General features: G+C 40.3%; 1 protein-coding gene across 5 annotated transcripts in view; it reads left to right on the top strand.

Moving 5' to 3' along the window:
• pnisr (PNN-interacting serine/arginine-rich protein) overlaps positions 1-22,763 on the top strand; it is a 44,350-nt gene extending 21,587 nt beyond the window's left edge. For 2 of the 5 annotated variants that reach the window (XM_072245668.1, XM_072245661.1), the window contains exons 7-12: positions 2,096-2,230; positions 4,846-4,945; positions 9,120-9,173; positions 11,819-11,998; positions 20,847-21,987; positions 22,214-22,763. In XM_072245668.1, coding sequence (XP_072101769.1) covers positions 2,096-2,230; positions 4,846-4,945; positions 9,120-9,173; positions 11,819-11,998; positions 20,847-21,987; positions 22,214-22,244 — 1,641 coding nt within the window. In that variant the 3' untranslated portion in view covers positions 22,245-22,763. The other 3 variants (XR_011883431.1, XR_011883432.1, XM_072245676.1) reach the window with 3 other exon arrangements.
• Positions 22,764-27,368: the final 4,605 nt, after the last annotated feature.

Below are 27,368 nucleotides of genomic sequence, written 5' to 3'. Positions count from 1 at the left end.
AAAGCTGCCCGACACCACAACAACCACTTACCTCCTGGAGCGAACAAACCTGCCACTGTTGGTGAGTACTGTACACCCTCAGATGTTAACTTTCTATCATTTATTACATTGAATATGACCTTAAATTGATGAAATATAATACAAATGTTGTCTTGTGGTACTGCTTTTGTGTCGTATTGGTATGAAAATGTGAATAAATTACAGATAAAACATACTTAGGAAGCCCTCTGGAACGCATCCCTATTTTCTCAATTTAAATAATTATTCATATTATGCAATTTCACATTATGCGTCAACTTCAAGGAACGTATCCCTCGCATATAACGAGGATAGGGTGTATCTCAGAAACTGCTGATCACCTGGGATTTTCATGCACAACAATCTAGAGATTACAGAGAATGGTGTGGAAAATAAAGAGTGACAGTTCTGTGGGTGAAAATGCCTTGTAAATGAAAGAGGTCAGAGTAGAATAGCCAGGCAGGTTCAAGGTGACAGCGACTCAAATAATCAAGCATCACAGCAATGGTGCGCAGAAGAGCATCTCTGAACACACAACATGTTGAACCTTGGAGTGGATGGGCTATAGCAGCAGAAGACCATGAACGTACACTCAACGGTAAGGAAGTAACTGATAAGTGGGCATTGAGTGTATATTCACATATATTAGAAATTTGCCCTGGTGTTGGTCAGAGCATGACATGCAACAAAAAAAAAATCAACAATTATAAGGATAAAGAATTATATTAATGATCTCGATGATAATGTGGTTAACTGGAACAGCAGATTTGCGGATAACACAAAGATTGGGGGTGTAGTGGACAGTGAGGAAGACTATCAGAGTTTGTATTGGGACCTGGACCACTGGAAAAATGGCTGATGGAATTCAATGCAGACAAGTACGAAGTGTTGCACTTTGGTAGGACCAGCAAGAGTCTTGCACAGTGAACGGTAGGGCACTGAAGAGTGTGGTAGGACAAAGGAATCTGGGAATATAGGTCCAAAATTCCTTGAAAGTGGTGTCACAGGAAGATAGGGTCGTAAAGAGAGTTCTTGGCACATTGGCCTTCATAAATCAAAAGTATTGAGTACAGGAGATGGGATGTTATGTTGAGATTGTATAAGACATTGATGAGGCCTAATTTGGAATATTGTGTGCAGTTTTGGTCACCTAACCACAGGAAAGTTGTAAATAAGGTCGAAAGAGTACAGAGAAAATTTACAAGGATGTTGCCAGGTATAAGCAAAGATAGAATGGGTTAGGACTTTATTGCTTGGAACATAGAAGATTGAGAGAAGATTTGATAGAGGTTTACAAAATCGAGGGATATAGATAGGATAAATGCAAGTAGGCTTTTTCCACTGATGTTAGGAGGGATTATAAACAGGTCATGGGTTAAGGGTGAAAGATGAAAAGTTTAAGAACATGAGAGGAAACTTTTTCACTCAGAGGGTCGTTAGAGTGGGGAACGAGCTGCCAGCGCAAGTGGTGCGCACAGGCTTGATTTCAATGTTCAAGAGAAGTTTGGATAGATACATGGATGGTAGGTTTTATGGAGGGCTATGGTCCTGATGCAGGTCAATGGGAGTAGGCAGATTAAATGGATCGGCATGGACGAGATGAGCCAAAGGGCCTGTTTTTTGGTGTACTTTTTTGTATGACTGTATAAAAAAAATATGGGAAATAAAATCACATGAATACTTTGTCCAGTGGTCCAACTTACTTTTGCATGAGGACATCCTTTTAGCGCAGAGATGTAAAGGAGAGTCTTTGCCAGAGGATGGTGAATCTGTAGAATTCATTGTCACAGATGGCTGTGGAGACCAATTAGAGGTTGATGAGTTCCTGATTAATCAGGGTATCATAGGTTATGGGGAGAATGCAGGAGAATGGGATTGAGAAGGATAATAAATCAGTCATGAAGCAATATCAGAGCAGTCTCGATGGGCCGAAAGACATAATTCTGCTCCTATGTCTTATTAGTGTTTATTTTTCTGATAGCAATGTTATTATCAAACATTAAAATAAGTCCTTATTTTTCTCTTGTGTACTTTCAAGTTTAAATATTAACTTATTGGGTCCTGGTTTATGTTTTAGGACAGTGATGATGAAGAGGAATATGAAACGACTGAAACCAAAAGCAGTGACAAACAGAGCAGGAGTCCTTCACCTGTAGCCCAGGAAGAACAGAGCGAACCTGAAATGACTGAAGAAGAAAAGGAATTTCAGATGGCATGTTGATCTATTACCTTTTTTGCGCATTGGGTTTGACATTAAATCTTACAAACTAGGAAACAAAGTTAACCCCAAAAAAGTAAAAATTTGTCAACCGTTGGGGAGTAGTCCAAATGGAAAAGAAGCAAAGACATTATAGAATTCAGACCAAGGGAAATTAATGTCTTCACAATTATGGAAGTGAAGTGTCACTGCATCATAGCTGTAAAATCTGATGTTATATTCTTTAAACCTTATAACTGTTGCACCTCCTACAATATTAGTCATGCTTTTTTCTTCCTTGCAACTTTGTTTTAATTAATTTAATTTTAATGCATCCAATCAATCAAATTCTTTACACTCGCAAAATTTATACTATTACTTACTTCCCTGTGTGGGTCATAATGTGATCAACTATCCAAAATATTTAAAATCTCTTTTCATAGCAATTATTAATTTTTAAGTAATTTACATACTTGCTAAGTAGAAACAAAATGTTTCCAAATTGCAATTTTGTAAATTGTCATTTTGATCCTGTTTATGGCACACATGAAGAGGTTCATGAGAATGATCTGGGAATGAAAGGGTAAATGTATGAGGAGTGCTTGATGGCTCTGGGCTTGTACTTGCTAGAATTCAGAAGAATGAGGGGCTTCTCATTGAAACCTATCAAATATTAAATGACCTAGATAGAGTGGATGTGGGAGGATGTTTCCTATAGTGAGGGAGTCCAGGACCAGAGGATTCAACCTCAACACAAGGATGTCCTTTTAGAATAGAGATGAGGAGGAATTTCTTTAGCTAGATTGTGGTGAATCTGTGGAATTCATTGCCAAGAATGGCTGTGGAGGCCTAGTAATTGAGTACTTTTAAAAACGGAGGTTAATAGGTTCTTGATTAGTAAGGGCTTCAAAGGTTATGGAGAGAAGGCAGGAGATGAGGTTGAGAGGGATAATAAGTTAACCATGATGGAATTGAGGAGCAGGATCGATGTGCTGAAAGGCGTAATTCTGCTCTTGTGTCTTATGGTCATTTTGCTAGTTATTGTCAGTGCAACTTAATAATTAGCCCATTGATAGCACAACTACCACCATTCATCACTGTAATGCTGTGAAGCTGCCAGGCACTTTAGGCACAGTTAGTGCAGAAATAAAAAAAGGTTGCTGTCAATAATTTGCTGTTTATTTGTAGGGTGCACGGTGTTAATAGTCATTCAGCATGGAAACTGCCCCTTGGCCCAACTTGTCCTTGCCATCTGGGCTGCCTACATGAGCTAGTCCCATTTGCATGTATTTGATCCATTTGCGCCTGAACCGTTCCTACCTACGCCTTAAGTATCGTAATTATACCCGCCTCTACCACTTCGTCCGTCAGTTTGTTTCATATGTGGGCAGCATTGTAGTGTAGCTGTTGCTGTCTCTAAGGAGTTTGTACGTTCTCCCTTTGACCACATGCATTTCCTCCAGGTGCTCTGGTTTCCTCCCAAGTTCCAAATATGTACTGGCTAGTTGTTCAGTTGGTCACGTGTGTAATCAGGCAGCATAGGCTTGTTGGTTGAGAATGCCTTGTCACCATGCTGATTCTCTAAATAAAATAAAAACTAAATATAACCACCACACACTAGAAATATTTGTCTCGCGGGCCCCCTTTAAATCTTTTCCCTCGTCGTATCCAGCTTCAACATATCTTAGAAATTAATGTTCTGATATGAGCTTCAGTGTTGCAAATAATCTTTACTGTAAATTATCCAAGAATATTGCACCTTGTTGCATGAGGAATTAATTTTTAAATTGCCCATTAAACCATAATTGCTGCATGGGAAGCTGCCTTGTGGAAATGTACAGACATCATTTGTAAAGGTTATAATTACATCAGGTGAATATTTTAGAAATATTTTGGAATTTGCTTGGCTGAAAGTTGTTCCTGGAAACAGTTTGGATGTATGCGTGTGAAAATTCTTTGTGATTGGGATGCTCAGCCGGCATGACGACATTATAGTTGTGCTCTACCAGGTGTCCCTTAAAGCATAGTCTCAGCAACAACATAGGTTGAGAATAAGGCTGTCCATGTCATAGATATCACCAAAGAAAACTCGTCCAGGTAAGCAACAAACACTGTTGCTTCACTGGCAAGGTTCAGGTGCATCTACATAGAATTGTTAAATGAAAAGTTTGATGTAGTACACTGATAATTACCAAATCTCTAAAAATTATGGTTGTTTTCTGCTTTAGAACATAGAACTCTACAGCACAGTAGAGCCCATGATGTTGCACCAAAATTTAACCTACTCCAAGACCCTTCCCGCCTGCATAACTCCTCATTTTTATCTTCCATATGTGCCTATCTAAATGTTTCTTTAATGCCTGTAATGTATCTGCCAATGCCACGATCCCTGGCAGGGTGTTCCACACACCCACCACACTCTGTATATAAAAAAAACAGAACTTACCTTTAACATCCGCCCTATACTTTCACCTTAAAATTATGCTCCCTGGTATTAATTATTTTTGCCCTGGGGAAAAAGCCTCTGGTTATCCAACCAATTTAACCATCTTAAACACCTTTATCAAGTTTCTTATGCTTCTTTCTGAGCCCGTGTTTTAATGTGGTGTCTATTTAAATCTTGATCCCAGATGATAATGATGAAGATGCTGCTTACAGAGGTACTTTTGGAAGTAACAAATGAAGAGATATATTATGTTGCCAGAGAAGCCCACCGTAAAGCCACTAAAGGTACTTGAAATCTTTGAGTATTTTTAATTAAATGAATTGTATAATATAACAAAAGTTGAAGCATATTGTCTGGAACAGGTGTTAATTCCTTAAGACATGATGTATTTTGCAATTTACATTTTTTATTTTGCTTGACAGTAGATTTAAAATGTTAAAGAAAGTTGAAGAAAATTGCATTTATTCCTAAGAAGTAATCCACTCTCAAATTAACATTTCTCACATGTATTACACACCCTATGATATAGATTTACAATTAAAATGGCAGATGTGAATAAATGTTACAGTAAAACCTCATTAAATCAAACATTTGTGGAACATGGAAGTGAAGCAAACAAGGATTCTGATTTAGTTTCAGTGTTCACCAGTTGAGACAGACCATTGTGGACTGAATTCCCAACAAAGCCACGGTGGTGTACCAGTTAAATGTAACGCCATTACATCTCGGAGCATGAGAGTTCGGCGTTCAATTCCGGCCTTCTCTGTAAACAAGTTTGTACATCCTCCCCATGTGTGTGTGGAATTCCTCCGAGCGTATGTCCTCCACGTGTGTGCGTGGAGTTCCTCGGAGTGTACGTCGTCCCTGTGTGTGCGTGGAGTGTATGTCCTCCTCGTGTGTGCGTGGAGTTCCTCCGAGTGTACATCCTCCTCGTGTGTGTGTGGAGTTCCTCCGAGCGTACGTCCTCCTCGTGTGTGCGTGGAATTCCTCCGAGCGTACGTCCTCCTCGTGTGTGCGTGGAGTTCCTCCGAGTGTACGTCGTCCTCGTGTGTGCGTGGAGTGTATGTCCTCCTCGTGTGTGCGTGGAGTTCCTCCGACTGTACGTCGTCCCCGTGTGTGTGTGTGTGGAGTTCCTCCGAGCGTACGTCGTCCCCGTGTGTGTGTGGACTTCCTCCGAGTGTACGTCGTCCCCGTGTGTGCGTGGAGTTCCTCTGAGTGTACATCGTCCCCGTGTGTGCATAGATTTCCTCCGAGTGCTCTCGTTCCCTCCCACAGCCCAGAGACGTGCAGTTAGTAGGTTAATTGGTCATTGTAAATTGTCCTGGATTAGGATTGGGTTGACCGGTTGTTTTCTGGGCGCGGTTCGAAAGGCCAGAAGGGCCTATTCTGCGCTGCGTCTGTAAATTTTAAAAAAATGAGAAATGCAAAATGTGTCAGGCTAGAATTTAGAAAGATAGAGTGAAATATGCCTGCAGATCTGCTGCTGTATTAGTTATTCCACTTTGAGCTAATTTTGTTGGCAAAGGTTGATAAGAAAAACTAAGAGCTAAGGAAGCTAAGAGCAATAAATTTAACTATTAGGAATATGTAATTTTTCCATTGACTAAATAGAATATTTGACCTGTTTATGCATCAGTGAGCTTCTTCTCATGCTTCTTTACCTTATTCCATGAATTGACAATTATTTTCCATTCTCCATCATAACTTAATTCTTCAGTAAATAGAATAACAGTTAGTCAATGTTTCAAGAATAGCTTCTTCCCCTTTACCATCACATTTCCAAATGGACAATAAACTCATGCACCTCACTATATATTTTCTTTTTGAGTTCTTTTTGTACTAAATTAATTAAATTTTGAAATATATTTCTTATTATAATTTATAGTTTTTATTATGTATTGCAATGTACTGAAGCCGCAAAACAACAGATTTCTTGACGTGTGCCGGTGGTATCTACTAATGCTAGTGGTGGTGGAACGGTTAGTGCAACGTTACTGCAGCTCAGGGCATCAGAGTTTAGAGTTCATTTCCGGTGAAAAGGAAGTTTGTTCCCCCGTGAACCACATGTCTTTCCTCCAAGTGCTCTGGTTTCCTCCCACAGTCCAAAGACGTACCAGTTAGTAGGTTAATTGGTTATTGTAAATTGTCCAGCGATTAGGTTAGGGTTAAATCCGTGTGTTGTTGGGCGTTGCAGCTTATTGGATCAGAAGGGCCTGTTCTGTACCGTATCTCTAAATGAAACAAAAATATTAAACTTAATGCTGAATTCATAAATAGTTTTGATATCTGAAATATGTGTGAATACACAATTGATGGAATGGATGAAATTATAGCCTACAAATGAAATTAATAACTGTTTATTTAAAGGTACAGTATTTTTAAAATTTTTAGTTCTTTATAATCTGTAAAGCTGATAAATGATTTCTGAAAATTATTTTTTTAAAAACTGCAGGTGCCAGAATTCTGAAACAAAACGCCAAAATGCTGGTGAAATTCAGCAGTCAGGCAGCATCTGTGAGGAGAGAAACAGTCAAGGTTTCAGGCCTGTGACTCTGTCAGAAGGGGAAATATAAAGTTGTAAGATAGTTTTCAGTGAGAGAAGGTGGGTCGGGGATGTGTAGAACAGAGTCAGAATGAGGTTTATCATCACTGACATATGCCGTGCAACGTGTGCTTTGCAGCAACAGTACAGCGCAAAACATTAAAAAATATTGCTTTACCCTGAGCGTTTTCATTAATGGTTTACAAACTAAATTTTAATAATAATAACTTATTTATGGAGTACTTCTCATACAGATGGTTCAAAGTGCTTTACAATGAGATAAAGTGCAACCATTAAAATGAATAAAAATTCAAAATAAAAAGATGTTAGTTAAAAGCAAAGTTAAATATGTTTTGAGCCGGTGTTTAAAAGTGTCAACTGAGTGTATCCTTTATTAGTTTTTAATTACTTAATTCCACAGTTTTGGAGCATAGTTCAAAAGTTTAGCAGTTTAGTAGATTAATGATCGGCCTAGATGTCAGGATGCAAATCTGTCTGTTGGCAGGGAGTCTTGTAGGAATTCCTTTGACTACATGCACCAGTAATGTGAATACATTCCTTGGCAGCAAGATAGCAAACTAAAAGAAATATGTGTGAAATTCACAGATGCCCATGCATTGTGTATTTTAAATAGATTACAAATTATTTAGGGTTGATCACTGATCTCTTTAATTGTTTCAGAAGACATTCAGGATCTCTATTAGTCAAATGATATTTCATGGTTTGTTTTTTTTTAAGTTACAACTCTCTTTGTTTCAAGGGTTTGGTTAAATGGGATTTTACTGTACACAAAGCAAATACTTTCAGTTAACAAAACTAATACTCTCACCAAATTTGAAAATCTAAAATTTCAAAATATCCCAATACTTGAAACACCAATGATATTTGTCTAAAATGCATCACTAAACAGGTTTTCAGCTGTTGTGATCTGAAAATTATGTCCATAGAAGGAAGTTTTGGGATCTCTGATATTTCTGACTGTTATTAAGTGTAACCATTCAAAAAGAAGCTTGGATTTATTATAATATTATTTCAGTAAGTGAATAGTTAAAAAGAATGCATTTCTTTTATTCTGGTAAAACTACGGCAGTTGTCCTGATAGTTCAGGAATTAATGCAATTTCTTATACAGTTTTTTTTTCTTGGTTACAAATGAGAATAAATTGCAGGTCCCTTTACTGAATTTAGCAAATTTGGAGTCTGTTTTCAATATCCATTAAGATTTGATTGGTTTTATCATCACCATGATGGATTTAAGTTTGTCGTGTTCCACAATAGTGTAATACATTTACAGTGATCTATCTCTATTAGTGCACAATCACAGTGCAATAGTTCAGTAGTAAACTCTGAACTGTGTTTCTTGGATTATAAATGCAGTGCATATTTTTAAGATGTACACACTTTTGACTTTAAGGGTCAAAAATTGATCTAATTTCAGTTTAATGTGATATAATCATCCTACTCTTTAACAATTTGCTATATATAGTATTTCCACATTGAGATGTAAAACTTATTTTTAATGTCAGCATTTCACTATATTTTCAGGTCTTGCTTCCCTAAATGCTGGAAAATTATCAGAAGATTTATTTTTGAAAAGTGTATCTCCTACCATATTTAAAATACCACATGAGATAAAAATCCTTTTATTCCTTCTTAGTTGATGGTGCATTATTAGAGAAGCACGCCTTACATTTCATGTTCGTAGATGCTAACTAATTTTGTTTTAGGTAATATAAAATTGTTTTAAAAATGTGCCTGTTATGTGAAGGACTGTGCTCTTGAATGGATCTTTTTGTTTATAATGTTTCTTCTCTCCCTTGCAAAGCAGCTGTAGTAGTACAGTTTTGCAATGCCATAGAAAATCATGACTTTGAAAAAGTGTTAACATGTTGTTCCTGTTGTTGATGTGATACAAAGCTCCTGCAAAACAGCTGGCGCAGTCCAGTGCACTGGCTTCTCTAACTGGACTTGGTAAGTAACATCATTTGTAAGAAAACAGGGGTAATGGGAGAAAGGGGGTTTGTTCACAATTTAAACCTGAATATATATATGTGTGCGTGTGTGTATGTGTATGTGCGTGTGTGTTCCTTTGTACTTTTTAACTGTCATCATGAACATTATACTGATCAAAAGGTGACAATTATGCATTTTTGAGTCTGTTTTCTTATCCAGGTGCAGCTTCCTGTATAAACTTATGAAAACATTGCTTGTAATGTTTCGACAATGCTAGCAACCAAGCGGTCTGGCTGACATTCCAGAACAGATTAATTTCCCAACATGTATTCTTCCCCTCAGTGCATGATGCAAATTGTCCCATCTGCTCTCAAAAGAATGCAGAGGGGATTCACTAGGATGCTGCTTGGATTGGAGGACTTGTAGGGAGAGATTGGTTACGTTGGGCTTGTTATCCCTGGAACAAAGGAGACTAAGAGGTGACCTGATAGAAGTGTATAAAATTGTAAGAGGCATTGTTAGGAAAGAGTATGCAAGGTAAAGGTATCAAAAATAAGATGGCATAGGTTTAAGTAGAGAGGAAGGAATTTTCAATGGGATTTGAGGGTTATATAGTAAGTGGTTGACATCTGGAACTAACCAGCAGAGGTGATAGTGATATCAGATACAATCGCTGCATTTAGAATTGCACTTGAATAGGTAAGGCATAGCAGGACCAAATTCAGAAAAATGGGATTAGTGTGTGTGGACCTAGTTGGGGGAAGGGCCTGTTTATATGCTGTACAACTCTGACTCTACAACAGTGCCAATTACTGTGGGGGAGCCAAGAAGCTTTAAATATCTAATACCCTTATTTTTGGTGGCAATACTACTTTTGTTGTGAATAGTGTATTACAAAAGCTATAACTTTCACAGAGTAAGGTTGCTGAGACAAATTAATTGTTGAATTGTGTTATTTAAAATATTCACCACTAAGGAAATAATGACTTAATACCTCAACTGTCCCAAAATAAAATTTGGGAATCTGTGTCTGCATTTGTAATTGTATATTGCAGGGAATGAACTGCTTTTCATAATGTTAAGCATTTTCCAGGATAGTCTACCTGTATTATTGATGTTGCCACTTCTCAAAATTAATAATAATTCAGTTTTCTTTTTGTTAATGGTGTATTACAGTGACTCTTGTCTGCATTTTTTATGTTTACCAGGAATGTTTATTTACAAAAAAGTCTCAGAAGAAATAACATTCCGTTACTGAAAAATAGGAAATCTTGTCAAGTAGTGCTTTTTATTTCCCTTCTTTGTTAGCAAATATGGCCCACCTCAAACTTGAAAAAATGCTTCAAATTAATAAATAATATTCACTGAACCATTTTTATTGAAACTATCAGGAAAAAAATACCTTTTTAAAAGGATTAGCCAAGCTTTGAAGAAAATGTATTTACTTTGCTTTAGTTAGGATAAAGTTGAACATAATTTTAATTGTTTAAGAGGTATTATTTTGTGGTTGACTTTGTTTTCTTTCCTTAAGCTGAGTTGTGACTGGTTGCAGTTCATAGGGACTTGCAGCCCATTTCTACCTTTACCATGAAGTCATGAGTCTGATCAAAGACTCTCTCATTTGTCCTCATGCATGGTTTCCTGTGGAAGAGTAAATGATAGTCAAGGTTCAAAAATATTACTGCTTTGTTTCTCTTCCCAACTAATCCATAAATAACTTCCCAGGAGCTGCTGTGCAATTCAATGACAGCAGACTGAGTTAAAATTGGGGAAAGTTGTCATCTGAGAAGCACAGTTGGATTTATATATTAAGTCATCAGGAGATGCTCCAGACCTGCAGAGCTTAAATGTCTTCAAATAAGCTATTACTTGTTGGATTCTAGAAGAATTGGGTGGGGGGGTGGGGAAGGAATCTCATTCAGACCTACGAAATATTGAAAGGCCTACATAGAATGGACGTGGAGAGAAAGTGAGGGAGTCTAGGACCAGAGGAATCAGTCTCAAAATAGGGAGTTGTCCATTTAGGATAGAGAGGAGGAGGACTTTCTTTAGCGAGAGCGTAGTGAATCTGGAATTCATTGCCACAGACCACTGTGGAGGCCGATTCATTGAGCATACCTAAAGCTGAGTTTGATAGGCTCTTGTTTAGTTGGCACATCAAAGGTTACTGGGAGAAGGCAGGAGAATGGGGTTGAGAGGGATAATAAATCAGCCATGATGGAATAGCAGAGCAGACTTGGGGGGCTGAATGGCCTGATCTGGCTTCTATGTTTTATGGTCTGTTAAAAATACAAGATTGCCACAGATTAATGCTCACAAGGGTTACGCAACTGCTACATGACCACGCTGCCCCAGTTGAGTTGTTACTACCCCAGTTTAGCTACATCCCCATTCTAAGTTTTCTTTCCACAATGTTAAATTTAAACTTTTATATTTTAAATTACTGTCAGGAGCTCCGAACTGGATGTTTTTGTTCAGATTTTTTTTGGATAATGTGGCTTTGATTGTGTTATTGAAATCTATTATGCCATAATGTAGAAAGACTTTTGGTGGTTCAGGATTTGAATAAATCAAACAAAGTACATAATAAACTAAATGTACAATGTGCTTAAAAGCATGTGTTTGATTTCCACTGTGAAAGAAACTGGGGTTTTTATGTGCAGGTGGACTGGGCGGGTATGGATCTGACAGTGAAGATGAGAGAAGTGAGAGAGCCTCTGAATCCTCAGATACAGATGACGAAGAATTGCACCGTAGAATCAGACAAAAACAAGATGCCTTCAGACGCAAAGAAAGGGAATTACAGCTGTTGCTGCAACAGCAGCAGGAGAAACAAATGGAAGGTATGACTGCTGCCCAGAGTTACATTATTTAAAAATCTTTAATTTTACTACTTAGCTTTTTCTTGATCTCTGCTCAGGATTCAGAATCAAATTTTTGATCACCGACTTTTGTTGTCAGAGGACTTTTGCCAGTTTTGATGTGAGAAAGATAACTGTACTTCCTCTCCTCGATGTGTCCTTCTGCTTCTTGCATTAGACAGTGAGACTGCGGACTTCTGTGGCAGTCCGCTTCTGCTTGAAATTCGTTTAGTTTAGAAACTGAATGCAGCATATTCCCAACCTATCTGCTTTTAGGCAGGTTTAACTTTGCAATCTGCTACTTACAAAGGAATCTGATCAGAGTTCTGGATTAATGCAATTTTTATTGGGATGTGACCTTTCTAATTAATGTTTTGATACCATTAGCAGTTTGAAAAATGGTTCATGCAGGGTCTTGGCTGTAAGAACACCCCAGCATATTGTGTTCCTTGTTTAAGCTTCGCACAACCATTCATTGCACTAATGCAAGTTATTTACAATGTGAATTTACAAGGCTATATCTGTACTCCCACTAAAGCAAAAGCATTTTATAATGTTGCGTTCTTTATAAGACAGGAAATGCTCAAGTATATCATGTTAATTATATGGGTGGTTAGCTTATGAATAAACTATGTGGAATGTGGTCTTTTAAATATCTTCATAAACAGTACATAGTCAAAGAAAAATACACCAAAGAAACAGGATCTTCGGCCCATTTAGTCTATGTCGAGCCATTTAAATTGCCGCTCCCATCGACCTGCACTGGGACCATAGCCTTCCATATCCAACCATCCACGTGTCTATACAAATTTGGTGTAATCCACAAATCGCTGATCCAGTTTATCCCATTATCATCCAGATAATTGATTTCGATGACAAACAACAATGAACCCACACCGATCCCTGTAGCACTCCACTAGTCACAGGCCTTCAGTCAGAGAGGCAACCATCTACTACCACTCTGGCTTCTCCAACAAAGCCAATGACTAATCTACTTTACTACATCATCTTGAATGTCGAGCAACTGAACCTTTGTGACCAACCTTCTATGCGGGACCTTGTCAAGTGCCTTGCTGAAGTCCATGTAGACAACACCCACAGCCCTGTCTTCATCAACCTTCCTAGTAACTTCCTCGAAAAACAGGATAAGATTGGTTAGTCATGACCTACCATTCACGAAGCCATGTTGACTATCCCTATTTAGTCCATGTCTATCCAAATACTCATATATCCCATCTCTTAGAATACCTTCCAGTTACTTTTGCAATACTGATGTCAGGCTCATTGGCCTATAATTTCCTGGTTTATCTTTAGATCCTTTCATAAACAGCTATCCTCCAATTCTCCAGTACCCTACCTGTTGCTAAGATTAATTTATATTTCTCTGCTAGGGCCCCTGCAATTTTTGTACTTGCCTCCTACAGGGTCTGAGGAAACATCTTATCAGACCTTTGGGATTTATCCACCCTAATTTGCCTCAAGACAGCAAATGTCTCCTCTGTAATCTGTATCAGGTCCATGAACTTGCTGCTGCTTTGCCTCGCTATATATATATCCATTTCCCAAGAAAATACATATGCAAAAAATCCATTTAAGATCTCCCCCATCTCCTTTGGCTCTACAAATAGATTACCATTCTAATCTTCCAGAAGACCGACTTTATCTCTTGCAATCCTTTTGCTCTTAAAATATCTGTAGAATCCCTTGGGATTCTCCTTCCCCTTCTTTTAGCCCTCCTGATTTTTCCAAGTGTTTTCTTGCATTTCTTATACTCCATAAGCATCTTATTTGTTTCTACCTGCCTATAGCTTCTATGCACCTTAACCAGGACCTCAATATTGTTTGAAAACGAAGATTCCTTAAAAGTTCTGCCTTTTATTCTGACAGGAAATTACAAGCTTTATACTCTCAAAATTTCTATTTTGAAGCCCAGTCACTTACCAAGTACTGTTTTGGCAGAAAACAGCCTTCCCTAGTCCACACTTGCCAGATCATTTTTGATACCATCAAAATTAGCCTTTCTCCATTTTAGAATCTTAACCTGCAGATCAAACCTATCCTTTTCCATATTTACTTTGAAACTAATGGCATTATGATCACATTCTTTCATTGGGACTTCTATGTGCTGGTTAAGGAAACTTTGTCCTGAACACATTTGACCATCTCTATCCCATCTAGTCCTTTTACAGACTGGGAGTCACAGTCAATACGTGGAAAGTTAAAATCATCTGCTGTAACAACCTTTTGTTTTTTGCAACAGTCTGCTATCTCTCTACATTTTGTTTCTCTAAATCCCGCAGATGGTTGGGTGGTCTATAATATAGTACCATTAACATGGTCATACCTTTCTTATTTTTCAGTTCCACCCATAACACCTTACTACACCAGTTCTCCAGTCTGTTCTGCAGAGCACTGCCATGACATTTTCCCTGAATAGTAATGCCATCCCTCTTCCTTTAATCCCTCCCCCTCTATCGTGTCTGAAACAACAGAAGCCCAGAATAATGAGCTGCTAGTCCTGCCCCTCCTGCAACCAAGTCTCATAATTTTAGGTGTAGATCCATGCCCTGGGCTCATCTGCCTTTCCTACAGTACTTCTTGCATTGAAACTTACGCAGCTCAGGAACATTAGTTGCACCACACTCAACCTTTTGATTCCTGGCTTTATCTGAGGTCTTAACAACATCTGTATCCACAACCTCTCCAATATCTGCTTTGGCACTCCGGTTCCCATCTCCCTGCAACTTTAGTTCAACCACACCCTCCTATGTGCAGCACTATCAAACCTTACTGCCAGGATATTAGTCCCCCTCCAGTTCAGGTGCAATCCGTCTCTTCGGTACGCGTCCTACCTTCCCTGAAAGACAGCCCAAAAAACTTGACACCTCCCTCCTACATCAACTCCTTAGCTAAATGTTAAACTGTTCCTATTTCTGGCCTCACTAGCACATGGCGCTGTTAACAATCCTGAGATCATAACCCTAGAGGTCCTGTCCTTTAACCTAGAACCTTACTGCCTGAACTCACTTTGCAGAACCTTGTCACTCTTGCTACCTACGTCATTGGTACATACATGGATCACATTGACTGCTCACCCTCCCATTTAAGAATACTGAGGATCCAATCCAACATGTCCCAGATCTTGGCACCTGGGAGGCAACATACCATCCAGGAATCTCGTTCCTGTCCACAGACCTCTTTTCTGTTCCCCTAATTAACGAATCCCCTATCACCACAGCTCACCTCTGCTCCCCCCTTCCCTTCTGTATCACAGAGTCAGACTCAGTACCAGAGGCCTGACTGCTGCGACTTTCCTCTGGTAGGTCATTCCCTTCAACGCTATCCAAAGTGGTATACTTGTTTTTGATGGGGATGGCCACAGGGGTACTCTGCACTGGCTGTTTAACATGTTTTTCCCTTTTTAACTGTCACCAAGTCTTCTGTGTCCTGCACCTTGGGTGTAACTACTTCTCTATATGTCCTATCTATCAAACCACCCCCCCAGCCTCCGGAATTCATTCAGTTCCCATTCCAGCTCCATCTCCTGAACATGGAGTATCAAAAGCTGCAGCTGGAGTCGTCAGACACTGGAGATCCCTGCCTTCCCACATCCTGCAAATGAGCATTCAGTTATCCTGCCTGGCATTGCTGCTGTTCCAACTGTGCAAATATAAAGAAGGAAACAATATGCAAACGGGGGGGAGAAAATCTACCGACAGTTTTACCGCCTTTTCTCACCCGCGTCTCCCAAAGCTAAAGCCTCAAATAACTACTCTAACACTGTCCGCTCCAACAATGGCCTAATGGTCTTTCAAATATCTTCACATACTATACTTCCCCACAGAATGTGGTCTTTTAAATATCTTCACATACATCCACACAGCAGATTAATTCTTGTACTTAAAGTTACGGCAGCTATCAGTTCAGTAGTCTTCTGCCTTACTAGAAAATAACAGGTGAGAGGGGGCAAAAATCTATGCTGACAAAGTAAACACTCTTTCTCATGACAAGATGGTATGTGGAATTTACAACAGTTTAAGCTGGTGCTAGTGAAGCACAGCAACTTTTGTCAGTAGCAAACAAAATTACCCTATTCACACTTTTTTTCTTGGATGCGATTATTGCAATCAGTAGCCTGTAACTTCCCTTTCAGAGTTGAGTTTTTGAACAGCCTGTATGACCTGGCATTTTTGTGGTTGTGAACTGAAGTCTTGGTGCAGGACGGTTCTGGCATGATGTTTACAGGCTGAATTGAGGTGTTGGGGCCTGGGCCCAAGAGTGCGGATTGAGCCAATACTTGGGGCCATTGCTGGAACGGACTTGGAGGCTCTTTGATGTGCAGAACCAAGGCAAGACCGAATTGAGGTGGTGAGGTCCAGGCACGAGAGTGTAGCGAAGCGGCAGGGCCTGGGTCTGAGAGCGAGGAACAACCCGAGGTTGGATGTTTTTGGCGCTGGGCCAGATTGGAAAGATCTCGGTGTTGGGGCCAAAGTCGAGGGACAGGCTGGTTCAGCTAGCTGCTCCGTGAGATTTACTTGTCACTGCGCTGAACTGAGGCTGTGGCCTACAACTAATGAGCAGCTGGATTGGCTCCAGTGATGATTGGTGTTGGGCAGTGGACTTTCCTTCATGAACTCAGTTCTTTGAAACATAGAAAACCTACAGCACAATACTTTATTGTCACCAAACAATTAGTACTAGAATGTACAATCATCACAGCGATATTTGATTCTGCGCTTCCCACTCCCTGGATTACAAATATTAAATAGTAAACATTAGTAAATATTAAAAATTTAAATTATATATCATAAATAGAAAATAAGAAAATGGAAATTAAGATAGTGCAAAAACACCGAGAGGCAGATCCGGATATTTGGAGGGTATGGCCCAGATCCGGGTCAGGATCCGTCCAGTAGTCTTATCACAGTTGGAAAGAAGCTGTTCCCAACTGTGGCCGTATGAGTCTTCAAGCTCCTGAGCCTTCTCCCGGAGGGAAGAGAGACGAAAAGTGTGTTGGCTGGGTGGGTCGTTTCCTTGATTATCCTGGCAGCACTGATCCGACAGCGTGCATCCACGGACGGAAGATTGGTTTGTGTGATGTGCTGCGCCGTGTTCACGATCTTCTGCAGCTTCTTTTGGTCTTGGACAGGACAACTTCCATACCAGGTTGTGATGCACCCTAGAAGAATGCTTTCTATGGTGCATCTATAAAAATGAGTGAGGGTTTTAGGGGACGGGCCAAATTTCTTTAGTTTTCTCAGGAAGTAAAGGTGCTGGTGGGCCTTCTTGGCAGTGAACTCTGCTTGGTTGGACCAAGTCCAGTTATCTGTGATATTGACCCCAAGGAACTTAAAGCTTTTGACATGTTCCACTTGCGCACCACCAATGTAAATGGCGTTGTGTGGTCCGCTGCTCCTTCTGAAGTCAACAACCAATTCTTTCGTCTTGCTGACGTTGAGGGATAGGTTATTGTCTTCGCACCATGCCACCAGGTTCTTAATTTCCTCTCTGTACTCAAACTCATCATTACCCAAGATACGGCATACAATTGTTGTGTCATCAGCAAACTTATATATTGAGATTGATGGAAACTTTGCTACACAATCATGGGTGTACAGTGAGTACAGCAGGGGGCTGAGTACACAGCCTTGTGGGGCACCGGTGCTCAGAGTGAGTATAGAGGAGACCTTGTCCCCTATTTTACAGCCTGGGTCATATCTGGCCCTTTGGCCCACAAAGTTGTGCCGAACCTGTCCCTACCTTAGAAATTACTAGGGTTACCCATAGCCCTCTATTTTTCTAAGCTCCGTGTACCTATCCAAAAGTCTCTTAAAAGACCCTATCATTTCCGCCTCCACCACCGTTGCCGGCAGCCCATTCCATGCACTCACCACTTTCTGCGTAATAAAAAAAAACTTACCCCGACATCTCCTCTGTACTTACTCCCAAGCACCTTAAACCTGTGTCCTTTTGTGACAGCCATTTCAGCCCTGGGGAAAAGCCTCTGACTATCCACATGATCAATGCCTCTCATCATCTTATACACCTCTATCAGGTCACCTCTTATCCTCCGTCGCTCCAAGGAGAAAAGGCCGAGTTCACTCAACCTGTTTTCATAAGGCATGGTCCCCAATCCAGGCAGCATTCTTGTAAATCTCCTCTGCACCCTTTCTGTGGTTTTCACATCCTTCCTGTAGTGAGGTGACCAGAACTAAGCACAGTACTCCAAGTGGTCCGACCAAGGTCCTATATAGCTGCAACATTACGTCTCGGCTCCTAAATTCAATTCCACAATTAATGAAGGCCAATACACCATATGCCTTCTTAATCACAGAGTCAACCTGCGCAGCTGCTTTGAACGTCCTATGGACTCGGACCCTAAGATGCCTCTGATCCTCCACACTGCCAAGAGTCTTACCATTAATACTGCCATCATATTTGACCTACCAAAATGAACCACCTCACACTTATCTTGCTTGCTTTTATTTGCACAATTTGGTTTTGTTTTTGCACATTTGCTTTTTTTTAATGGATTCTGTTTGGTTTCTTTTTGTGCCTGCTTGTAAGGTATCCCAAGGTTGTGTATAATACACAAAATTTGATAATAAGTGTACTTTTGACTTCGAACATTTGAACTTTGGTAATTGTTGCAGATAATCTGTGCAAGTTTCAGAACGTTTCATTCCGCTGCACCAAGGTTATGAAGTGTTGGTTTGTTCTGTTTTTTTGGCTGCAAATTTACAAAAACAGTTTTCATGTTTGCCAACATCATGGGTAAATCCTCCCCTGAGAAGCTAGGGCTTCTAAACAATCCATGGCTTCAGTCGTACATAATGGGAAAATGCATATCATATGTAGTTTCCAAGGCTGTGGTGCAGATCAAGTAATATAGAGTTAAAAGTTTGTCTGTTCTATGTTAGCATGTCTGTTTGGGCTCATTAAATAGTTGTTGTAATGTATGATCAAAAATGGCCCATGGCTTTTATAGTAGTGTAGCGGTTAGTGCAACACTATTGGGGCTTGGGACATCTGAGTTCAAAGTTCAATCCCGGCATCCTCTAAGGATTTCCTGTGTCCTCCTGTTGAACATGTGGGTTTCCTCAGTGTGCTCTGGTTTCTTCCACAGTCCGAAGATTTACTAGGCAGGAGGTTAATTGGTTATTGTAATTTGGTTTGTGGGTCGGCTGGTGGCGCAGTGACATTGGTGCTGGACCCAGGAGCGGAGGTTCCCGGGTTCGAAACCAGTTGGGTCAGCTCTCAAGTATGCTTTCAATCTGTGCTGGGTTGAGTGTTGAGATCGCAACTCGACCTCGTAAAATAAAAAAGGGGGGATAATACTGTGGAAATGTCTGTGTGAGGAGTGGCGTGCCACACAGTCTCTCTCTCTCTCTCTCTCTCTCTCTCTCTCTCTCTCTCTCTCGCTCCGCGCCTTGTAAAAACCATGAAAAAGACATCATGACGGACGCAGACACACATGCACAGACTCGCAAGCATGCAGGCACACCAAAAAAAAGTAATTTGGCTTGTGATTATGCTGGGGTTAAGTCAGGGTTGCTGCAGCATGGCTTGAAGGGTCTATTCCATGGTTAAATAATAAATAAAGAAATACATTAAGGTGCAAATCATAAACACAAGATTCTGCAGATGCTGGAAATCTTCAGCAACACGTACACAAGTCAGCATCTATACAGAGGAATAAACAGCTGACATTTTAAGCCAAGTCCTAATGAAGGGTCTCAGCCCAAAATACTGAATATTTATACCCCTCCAATACTTGCTAAGTTCATCCGGCATTTTGTGTGTGTTGCACTTATCACGTACCCCGTGACGGGAATAAAGAACCAGCAGAAATGGAAAACACTTCGGAGTCTGGTATTGCTATAAACTAATGGTATTTATTAGTAACTACACAAAACAGTAATATGAATGCAGATATATAAAACAGGTTAGCAATGATTTTATATATATGTGTGGAAATAGAAAAACCAAGCTTCTTTAAGCCTAGGGGTAGATGGATACAGTTTTACAGTGATGAGTAAGGTTCAGTTCAGTTCGTGGTATTGAGTTGAGTAGTGATGGAGAGAGAGAGGTGTTTAGTTCTTCAGATGAGCTGATGCCATCGATCTTCCCATTGTCCTCTAAAACTTCCAAGTTAGCCAAACTTGACCAACTTAAGAGCACCATCTTTGAATGATAATCTACCAACCCAGGCGAGGGTTAGACACACTAGTAGACTCCACAAGGTCACTCTTTCACGCACTAACAATCACAGATTGATACCTTGTAATGGATCCACGGCCCCACACTCGTGGGCACCTGAACAGGATAGTGGTAATTTCACCACACCCTTGTGCGTCTGTGTGTCCTGTGTCCTGTGAAACAAGCAATTACGCTGGTTTAAATACCGTTGTGCTGAACACCAACTGTCCATCAAGTAACTCCTCCCTTCTCTCTCTGTAAGAACTTAGAAGCTGCCAGTGTCCTTGCAGAAGTATAAACATGCTGCAGAGAAAACATAACACCATCCCCAAGCAATCTTCACCCCTCCCTCTCTCTCTCTCTCTCTCTCTCTCTCTTTTCAAAAAGCACAGTTCATAAGGGTAATTCAGGACCCCATCACACACTAAAGTGTAATTTCTTTTTCAGTAACTTGTTTAACTCTGATATTCTATGCTCAGTCTCAAATTACTTTGAGGCTAATTAAGGTAGTCTTCTCATTAAAATTTATGAATAACTTTTCAAGTGTTAGCGTGTTAAGAAAATGTTAACTTTTGAAAAGTAATGAATATTTTGTAAATTCAAAATATATTTTATCTTTCTGTTTTCCCAGATACAAAGCATCATCAGGAGGGCAAAGTTTTCAGGGAGGTGGATACTAAAGAACAGAGCAAAGAACATGGTGGTGCAGTAAAGCAGGAAGGGAAGGAAAGGGATTGTGAGACTATTCCTGAAAAGAAAAGAACTCACAGTGAAACTGAACCCAACTCAGAAGTGGGCAAAAGTTTTAGTGAGAAAGGTTTGAAGGAAAAGGCCCCCAGAAACCGAAGCTCATCCAGCAGTAGCAGTGTGAGCAGCAGCAGCAGTGGCAGTGGCAGCAGCAGTAGCAGCAGATCTAGAAGCTCGAGCTCCAGTGCCAGCACAGAGAGCAGCAGTAGCTCAAATTATTCCCTTTCACCTAAAAGAAAGAAAAAGTGGAGCCATAGCAGGTCCCCTTCCCATAAAACCAGGCGCCGGAGCAGAAGCCAGAGTTACTCCCGCAGGCACAGGAGGGAGAGGAGCAGGAGCAGGAGCCGCGGTCAGCCTAGGAGGAGCAGTCGGACTGGGAGTTGGGAGAAAGAGCGGCATAGGCACCGCAGTGTGTCCCGGAGCAGAAGGAGCAGGGACAGGCACAGGAGCAGAAGCAAAAGCAATGCTAAGCGTGTCAGTCGCAGCAGGAGCAAAGAAAGACGGAGGAGTCCCGAAAGGCGCAGGAGCCGTAGTGGAGGCAGAGTGAAGCAAAGGGGCAGCAGTAAAGACAGGGACAGGAAAAAGGTTAGGAGTGGGAGTGCAGAGAGGGTTAAGAAGAGAGAGGAGAAGAAAAGGGATAGGGAAAAGGAACAGGACAGAAAGAAAGAAAAACAGAAGAGTAAGGATAAACAGAAAGAAGATAATGACAGCCGCAAGTCGAGCAGTCAGGATGAGAGTAAGCTGAAGCGCAAGAGGGAATTGGACCGGATGTACCCAGGTGGTACCTGCAGTAAACTTCCACAGCAGTATTCTAGGCAGGATAGCAAATCCAGCAAGAAAGGATCTGCAAAGGATGTCAAAAAGCACTCAGACACTGAATCTAGTGCAAGGAGCAGCTCTCGTTCTCCAGATAGCAGGGAGAAGAAGGCAAAGAAATCAAAACGCAGTCGCTCAAGATCAGTGGAAAAACCTCAAAGGTCTGGTAAGAAGGCAAGCCGCAAACACAAGTCTAAATCACGATCAAGGTAGTATACATTTTATACAATTTTCTTTCGTTTATCTGTAAAGTTGTAAGGCCAGTAATGTTAAAAGGCACGAACATATTGGTCTTTTTTATGTATGAATGTATAAAGATAAAATTTGCAATTAAAAACTTAAGTCGAAATACTACAATTTTAATTACTCTAGCTAGTGAATGAAGTGGAATCTTGTCTCTTATTAATTTATTTCTTTCTCTCATTTCTTCTGCAGGTCGCGAACACCCCATAATCGTAAGCATTAAGGGGGAAAGCTCCAGCACCCTTGCTGTGATCAGAAATTCCATGAGTTTTGGAGGATTGTCTCATTATAGAGGCATATATGACAACTGTGTAGGTGTTTATATGTATATAGGTGTAAATTTTTTCCAAGTGCTGTCTATAGTTCAGTACTTGCTTAGGGTTTTATTTGTATTGCATTCTTCAGAGATTATTCACACTGTAAACAGTTTGCTTTCAGTTGTAACATTTTAATATAATCTGTAGTCGGCTGTCAATAAACTTTTCAGGTTGGTTTTGTTAAAACATTTCCTACTGTTTACTGCTGATGTTAATGGCGTTTTAAAAGGTATGTGAATCAAAATCTGAAAGATATTGAATGAAGAGCACTTGAATGCAAAGCCGTAATGTCCATTGTAAGGCTACACAAAAACAAAGAGTCATTTAGATTCTGAGACCGGGTTGCAGTCTTCAGTTAATTCCCACCTGTAATCTGTGCATATGTTTAAAGCTGTATATTAAATTCCTTCAAATTTTCTCTGGTACAGATTAATGTGGAGTTCTCATTTAAAATAACTTGAGGGAGTAATTTATAGTCAGAGTTGTATACATTTTCATTAGGAAAATAACCAAACTTCAGTTCCTTTTTACCAGCCTTGCAAGTCACGGCAGTTGCATTTTTTGGATGTCAGCTTTTCAATGAAATGTTATTTAATGTCAATAATTGATACATTATTTTTAGTAGGACAAATTGAGACTTCTCTGCAAGTTAACCTTTTCTGCAGAAGAATTACAAGTAGCTGTACTTGTAGGAAGGAAGCGGTGTGGAGCCACCTAGAAGTTAGTGGTGTACGGAGTGGAGTAAAGCCCAGTAGAGTTTCAAATTTGGTGTTTAACTATGTTTGCCAGATCCTTTAGCCTTCTTGGGGACTTCCTTGTTTAGTCAGAATCAGTGACATATGTTGTGAAATTTGTTGTTTTGCAGCAATAGTGCAGTGCAATACATAAAATATACCATAAATTGCAATAAGAAACACTGTATATGTTAAAAATTTAAATTAGTGCAAAAACAGAGCTAAAATAGTGAGAGTGTTCAAAAACCATTGAGAAATCTGATGCAGAGGGGAAGAAGCTGTTCAGTGTGTCTTCAGGCTCCTGTACCTCCTACCTGATGGTAGCAATGAGAAGAAGGCATGTCCTGGGTAGTAGGGTTCCTTAATGATGGATGCTACCTTTTTGAGGCATCGCTTTTTGAAGTTGTCCTCGATGTCGGGGAGGCTAGTGCCCATGATGGAACTGGCTGAGTTTACAACTTTCTGCAGCTTTTTCTGATTCTGTGCATTGGCCTCTCCATACCAGACAGTGTTGCAACCAGTCAGAATGCTCTCCATGGTACATTCTGATTTAAACAGTAAACCTACAGGGAAACATTTGATGGAATGAAAGCTACAGATTGGTTGAAATAATAATTGTAGGATGTGTGTGTTATAATTAACATGGAAACAAATGTTTCCAGAATTCAGTGAGGTGAAGTGATATAATTTCAAAAAGTCCATCAATTTCTTTGGTTTTAGTACACTTTGGGGCAAGGTGAATTCAACAAATTATTGAAACTTGAGCCATCCTTGTCAGTGAAGTACAAGGGTAAAATATATTTTATCTATGCATTGTCACTGATTTCAGGCCCCTTCATTGAATTTTTCATTAGATGTAAACTCTTCTGGAAAGGTACAAATCTTTCAAAAATTTTCAATTTTGTTCTACACATTTGCATTCCTGAATTAAACAATTATTAATAATCTGGTATTAGCTTTCAAAAAAAGCAAAATAATCCATCTTGATGCTCAACACCTAATCTCAAACAAGTATATTTGCATCAATATTCAGAATTAAATGTGAGATTTTAATTTGAAATCCAAACAGTAAATCTACAGATTTTAATAAACATTTTTGTTCAGAATATTTGTGTGTATGTTGTAACTGGTCATAAGACATTATTAAGCCTATTAGTTTGCACTTTCCATATGAAAAAAAGGACAATTACAAATGTACTCCAGCAAGCATGGAATATGATGCCATAAAAATACGATCATCATGGACCTGGACAGTTTAACCATTCAAGCAGAAATATTTTTCAGGTCTGAAACATGAAGGATGGTGGGTTCAGAAATCTTTTTTTAACAGCGCTTCCAGTACTCAGTAGGTTCTCGGATCTGGCTCAGATAAGAAAAAATACATACTCCACTTATTGACTTAGAACTACAAAACTACATTTATTGTAACAGGACAGAGAAAGCATTAAAACGCTTACCGAGGTGTGCGCAGGTCCCTTCCTACAGCACACCTCCCACTCGATCCTCGACATTGTTCATGACAAGCCCATTGGTGAGGCCTCAAAGAACTGCTCCAAACTCCCCAACCACTTTACTTTTATACCCTTTCCACTGATACAAAAACAACTGTAATAAGTGGACCAGTGAGTGCACCATCCTCAAACCACTGAATCAGAACCAATCATAACTTGTCACCACTCTTCACGAGTTCCACCCCTGTATTCAGCTAACTTTCATGTTCCTGTGGTAGTATTGCATTCTCATGGTTGTATTTCCATAGTAGTAATCAAGGTTCTGTTACGCTCAGGCCACAGTGGTGGTGAGATGCTCGACAAGCACAAAGGTTAACCTGTTCACAGCTAATAGCTGGGAAGAAGCAGTAAACCTTAAATCTGTTTTATGTGGCACCAGAATAGCGTAGTGATTAGTAGAATGCAATTACAGAGTTCAATTCCGACAACATCTGGAAATGTTGAGTGGGCAGAAGGGCCTATTCCCCAATGTATCTCGATAAATAATCGAGGGGTTGTGAATTTCTAATTTTGTAAGAAGTTACAACAATTTTGTGACATTTACGTGCTGGTCGATGTATAACTAGTGGATCTTAAGGGTTACATTCAGCAAGTTAAACTGAGTTTTTAACTCGAAACTTTAATACATTTCCATCATCTACTAAGTGTGACAGTGGCAAAGTGTGTATGGAACTGGGGGAAATAGCGGAGGTACTAAATGAATACTTTGTGTCAGTATTCGCTACGGAAAAGGATCTTGGCGATTGTAGGGATGACTTGCAGTGGACTGAAAAGCTTGAAATGTAGATATTAAGAAAGAGGATGTGCTAGAGCTTTTGGAAAGCATCAAGTTGGATAAGTCACTGGGACCAGATGGGATGTACCCCAGGCTACTGAGGGAGGAGGTTGCTGAACCTCTGGCAATGATCTCTGTATCATCAATGAGGACGGGAGAGGTTCTGGAGGATTGAGGGTTGCACATAATGTTCTGTTATTCAAGAAAGGGAGTAGGGATAGCCCAAGAAATTATAGGCCAGTGAGTCTTACTTCAGTGGTTGGTAAGTTGATGGAGAAGATCCTCAGAGGCAGGATTTATGAACGTTTGGAGAGGCATAATATGATTAGGAATAGTCAGCATAGCTTTGTCAAAGGCAGGCCGTGTCTTACGAGCCTGACTGAATTTTTTGAGGATGTGACTAAACACATTGATGATGGTAGAGCCGTAGATGTAGTGTATATGGATTTTAGTAAGGCATTTGATAAGGTACCCTATGAAAGGCTTATTGAGAAAGTAAGGAGGCATGGGATCCAAGGGGACCTTGCTTTGTGGATCCAAAACTGGCTTGCCCACAGAAGGCAAAGAGTGGTTGTAGATGGGTCATATTCTGCATGGAGGTCGGTGACCAGTGGTGTGCCTCAGGGATCTCTTCTGGGACCCCTACTCTTTGTGATTTTTATAAATGACCTGGATGAGGAAGTGGAGGGATGTGTTAGTAAATTTGCTGATGACACAAAGATTGGGGGTGTTATGGATAGTGTGGAGGGCTGTCAGAGGTTACAACGGGACGTTGATAGGATGTAAAACTGGGCTGAAAAGTGGCAGATGGAGTTCAACCCAGATTAAGTGTGAGGTGGTTCATTTTGGTAGGTCAAGTATGATGGCAAAATATAGCATTAATGGTAATACTCTTGGTAGTGTGGAGGATCAGAGGGATCTTGGGGTCCGAGTCCATAGGACACTCAAAGCTGCTACACAGGTTGACTCTGTGGTTAAGAAGGCATACAGTGCATTAGCCTTCATCAATCACGGGATTGAGTTTAGGAGCTGAGAAATAATGTTGCAGCTATTATAGGACCCTGGTCAGACCCCCCCCCCCCCCTTGGAGTACTGTACTCAGTTCTGGTCGCCTCACTACGGGAATGACATGGAAACCATAGAAAGGGTGCAGAAGAGATTTACAAGGATGTTGACTGGATTGGGGAGCATGCCTTATGAGAATAGGTTGAGTGAACTCTTTTTCTCCTTGGAGTGACAGAAGATGAGAGGTGACCTGATAAGAGGTGTACAAGAAAATGAGAGGCATTGATTGTGTGGATAGTCAGAGGCTTTTTTCCAGGGCTGAAATGGCTAGCACGAGAGGGCACAGTTTTAAGGTTCTTGGAAGTAGGCACAGAGGAGATGTGGGGTAAGTTTTTTTACACAGAGAGTGGTGAATGCGTGGAATGGGCTGCCGGCGGGGGTGGTGGAGGCAGAAAGTATAGGGTCTTTTAAGAGACTCCTGGATGGCTACATGGAGCTTGGAAAAATAGAGGGCTATTGGTAAAGCCTAGGTAGTTTTAAGGTAGGGATATGTTTGGCACAGCTTTGTGGACCAAAGAGCCTGCATTATGCTGTATGTTTCCTATTTTTCTATGTAATATGAGGTGTTGCTCCTCCAACCCGAGAGTGATCTACCAATCTGTTTTAACTCTGAACCTCCACAGCTCTCTGTGCTAGAGAACTCCAGTTTCACCATCCTGTGTGTATGTGAGAAGAATTAATTCATTTCAATACTAAATGATTTTCTTATCCTGAAACTGGACTAATTCTAGGATCCAGCTAGCGGAAACCTATCAGGCCAGTAACAATGTTGTATGTTTTAGTGAAATTTTCTTTCATTCCTCTGAACTGTTGTAAATACCAGGCGATGCATCGGGGCAGCGCAGTCGCATAGCTGTTAGTGTAACGCTTTACAGCACCCCAGCTGTAAGATCGGGGTTTAGCTCCCACCGCTGTCTGTAAAGGAGTTGGTACGTTCTCCTCTTG

This window comes from Mobula birostris, chromosome 2 (genome assembly GCF_030028105.1).
Source record: "Mobula birostris isolate sMobBir1 chromosome 2, sMobBir1.hap1, whole genome shotgun sequence".
In the NCBI taxonomy this organism is placed as follows: domain Eukaryota; kingdom Metazoa; phylum Chordata; class Chondrichthyes; order Myliobatiformes; family Myliobatidae; genus Mobula; species Mobula birostris.
This window is presented reverse-complemented; position numbering and strand designations above follow the sequence as displayed.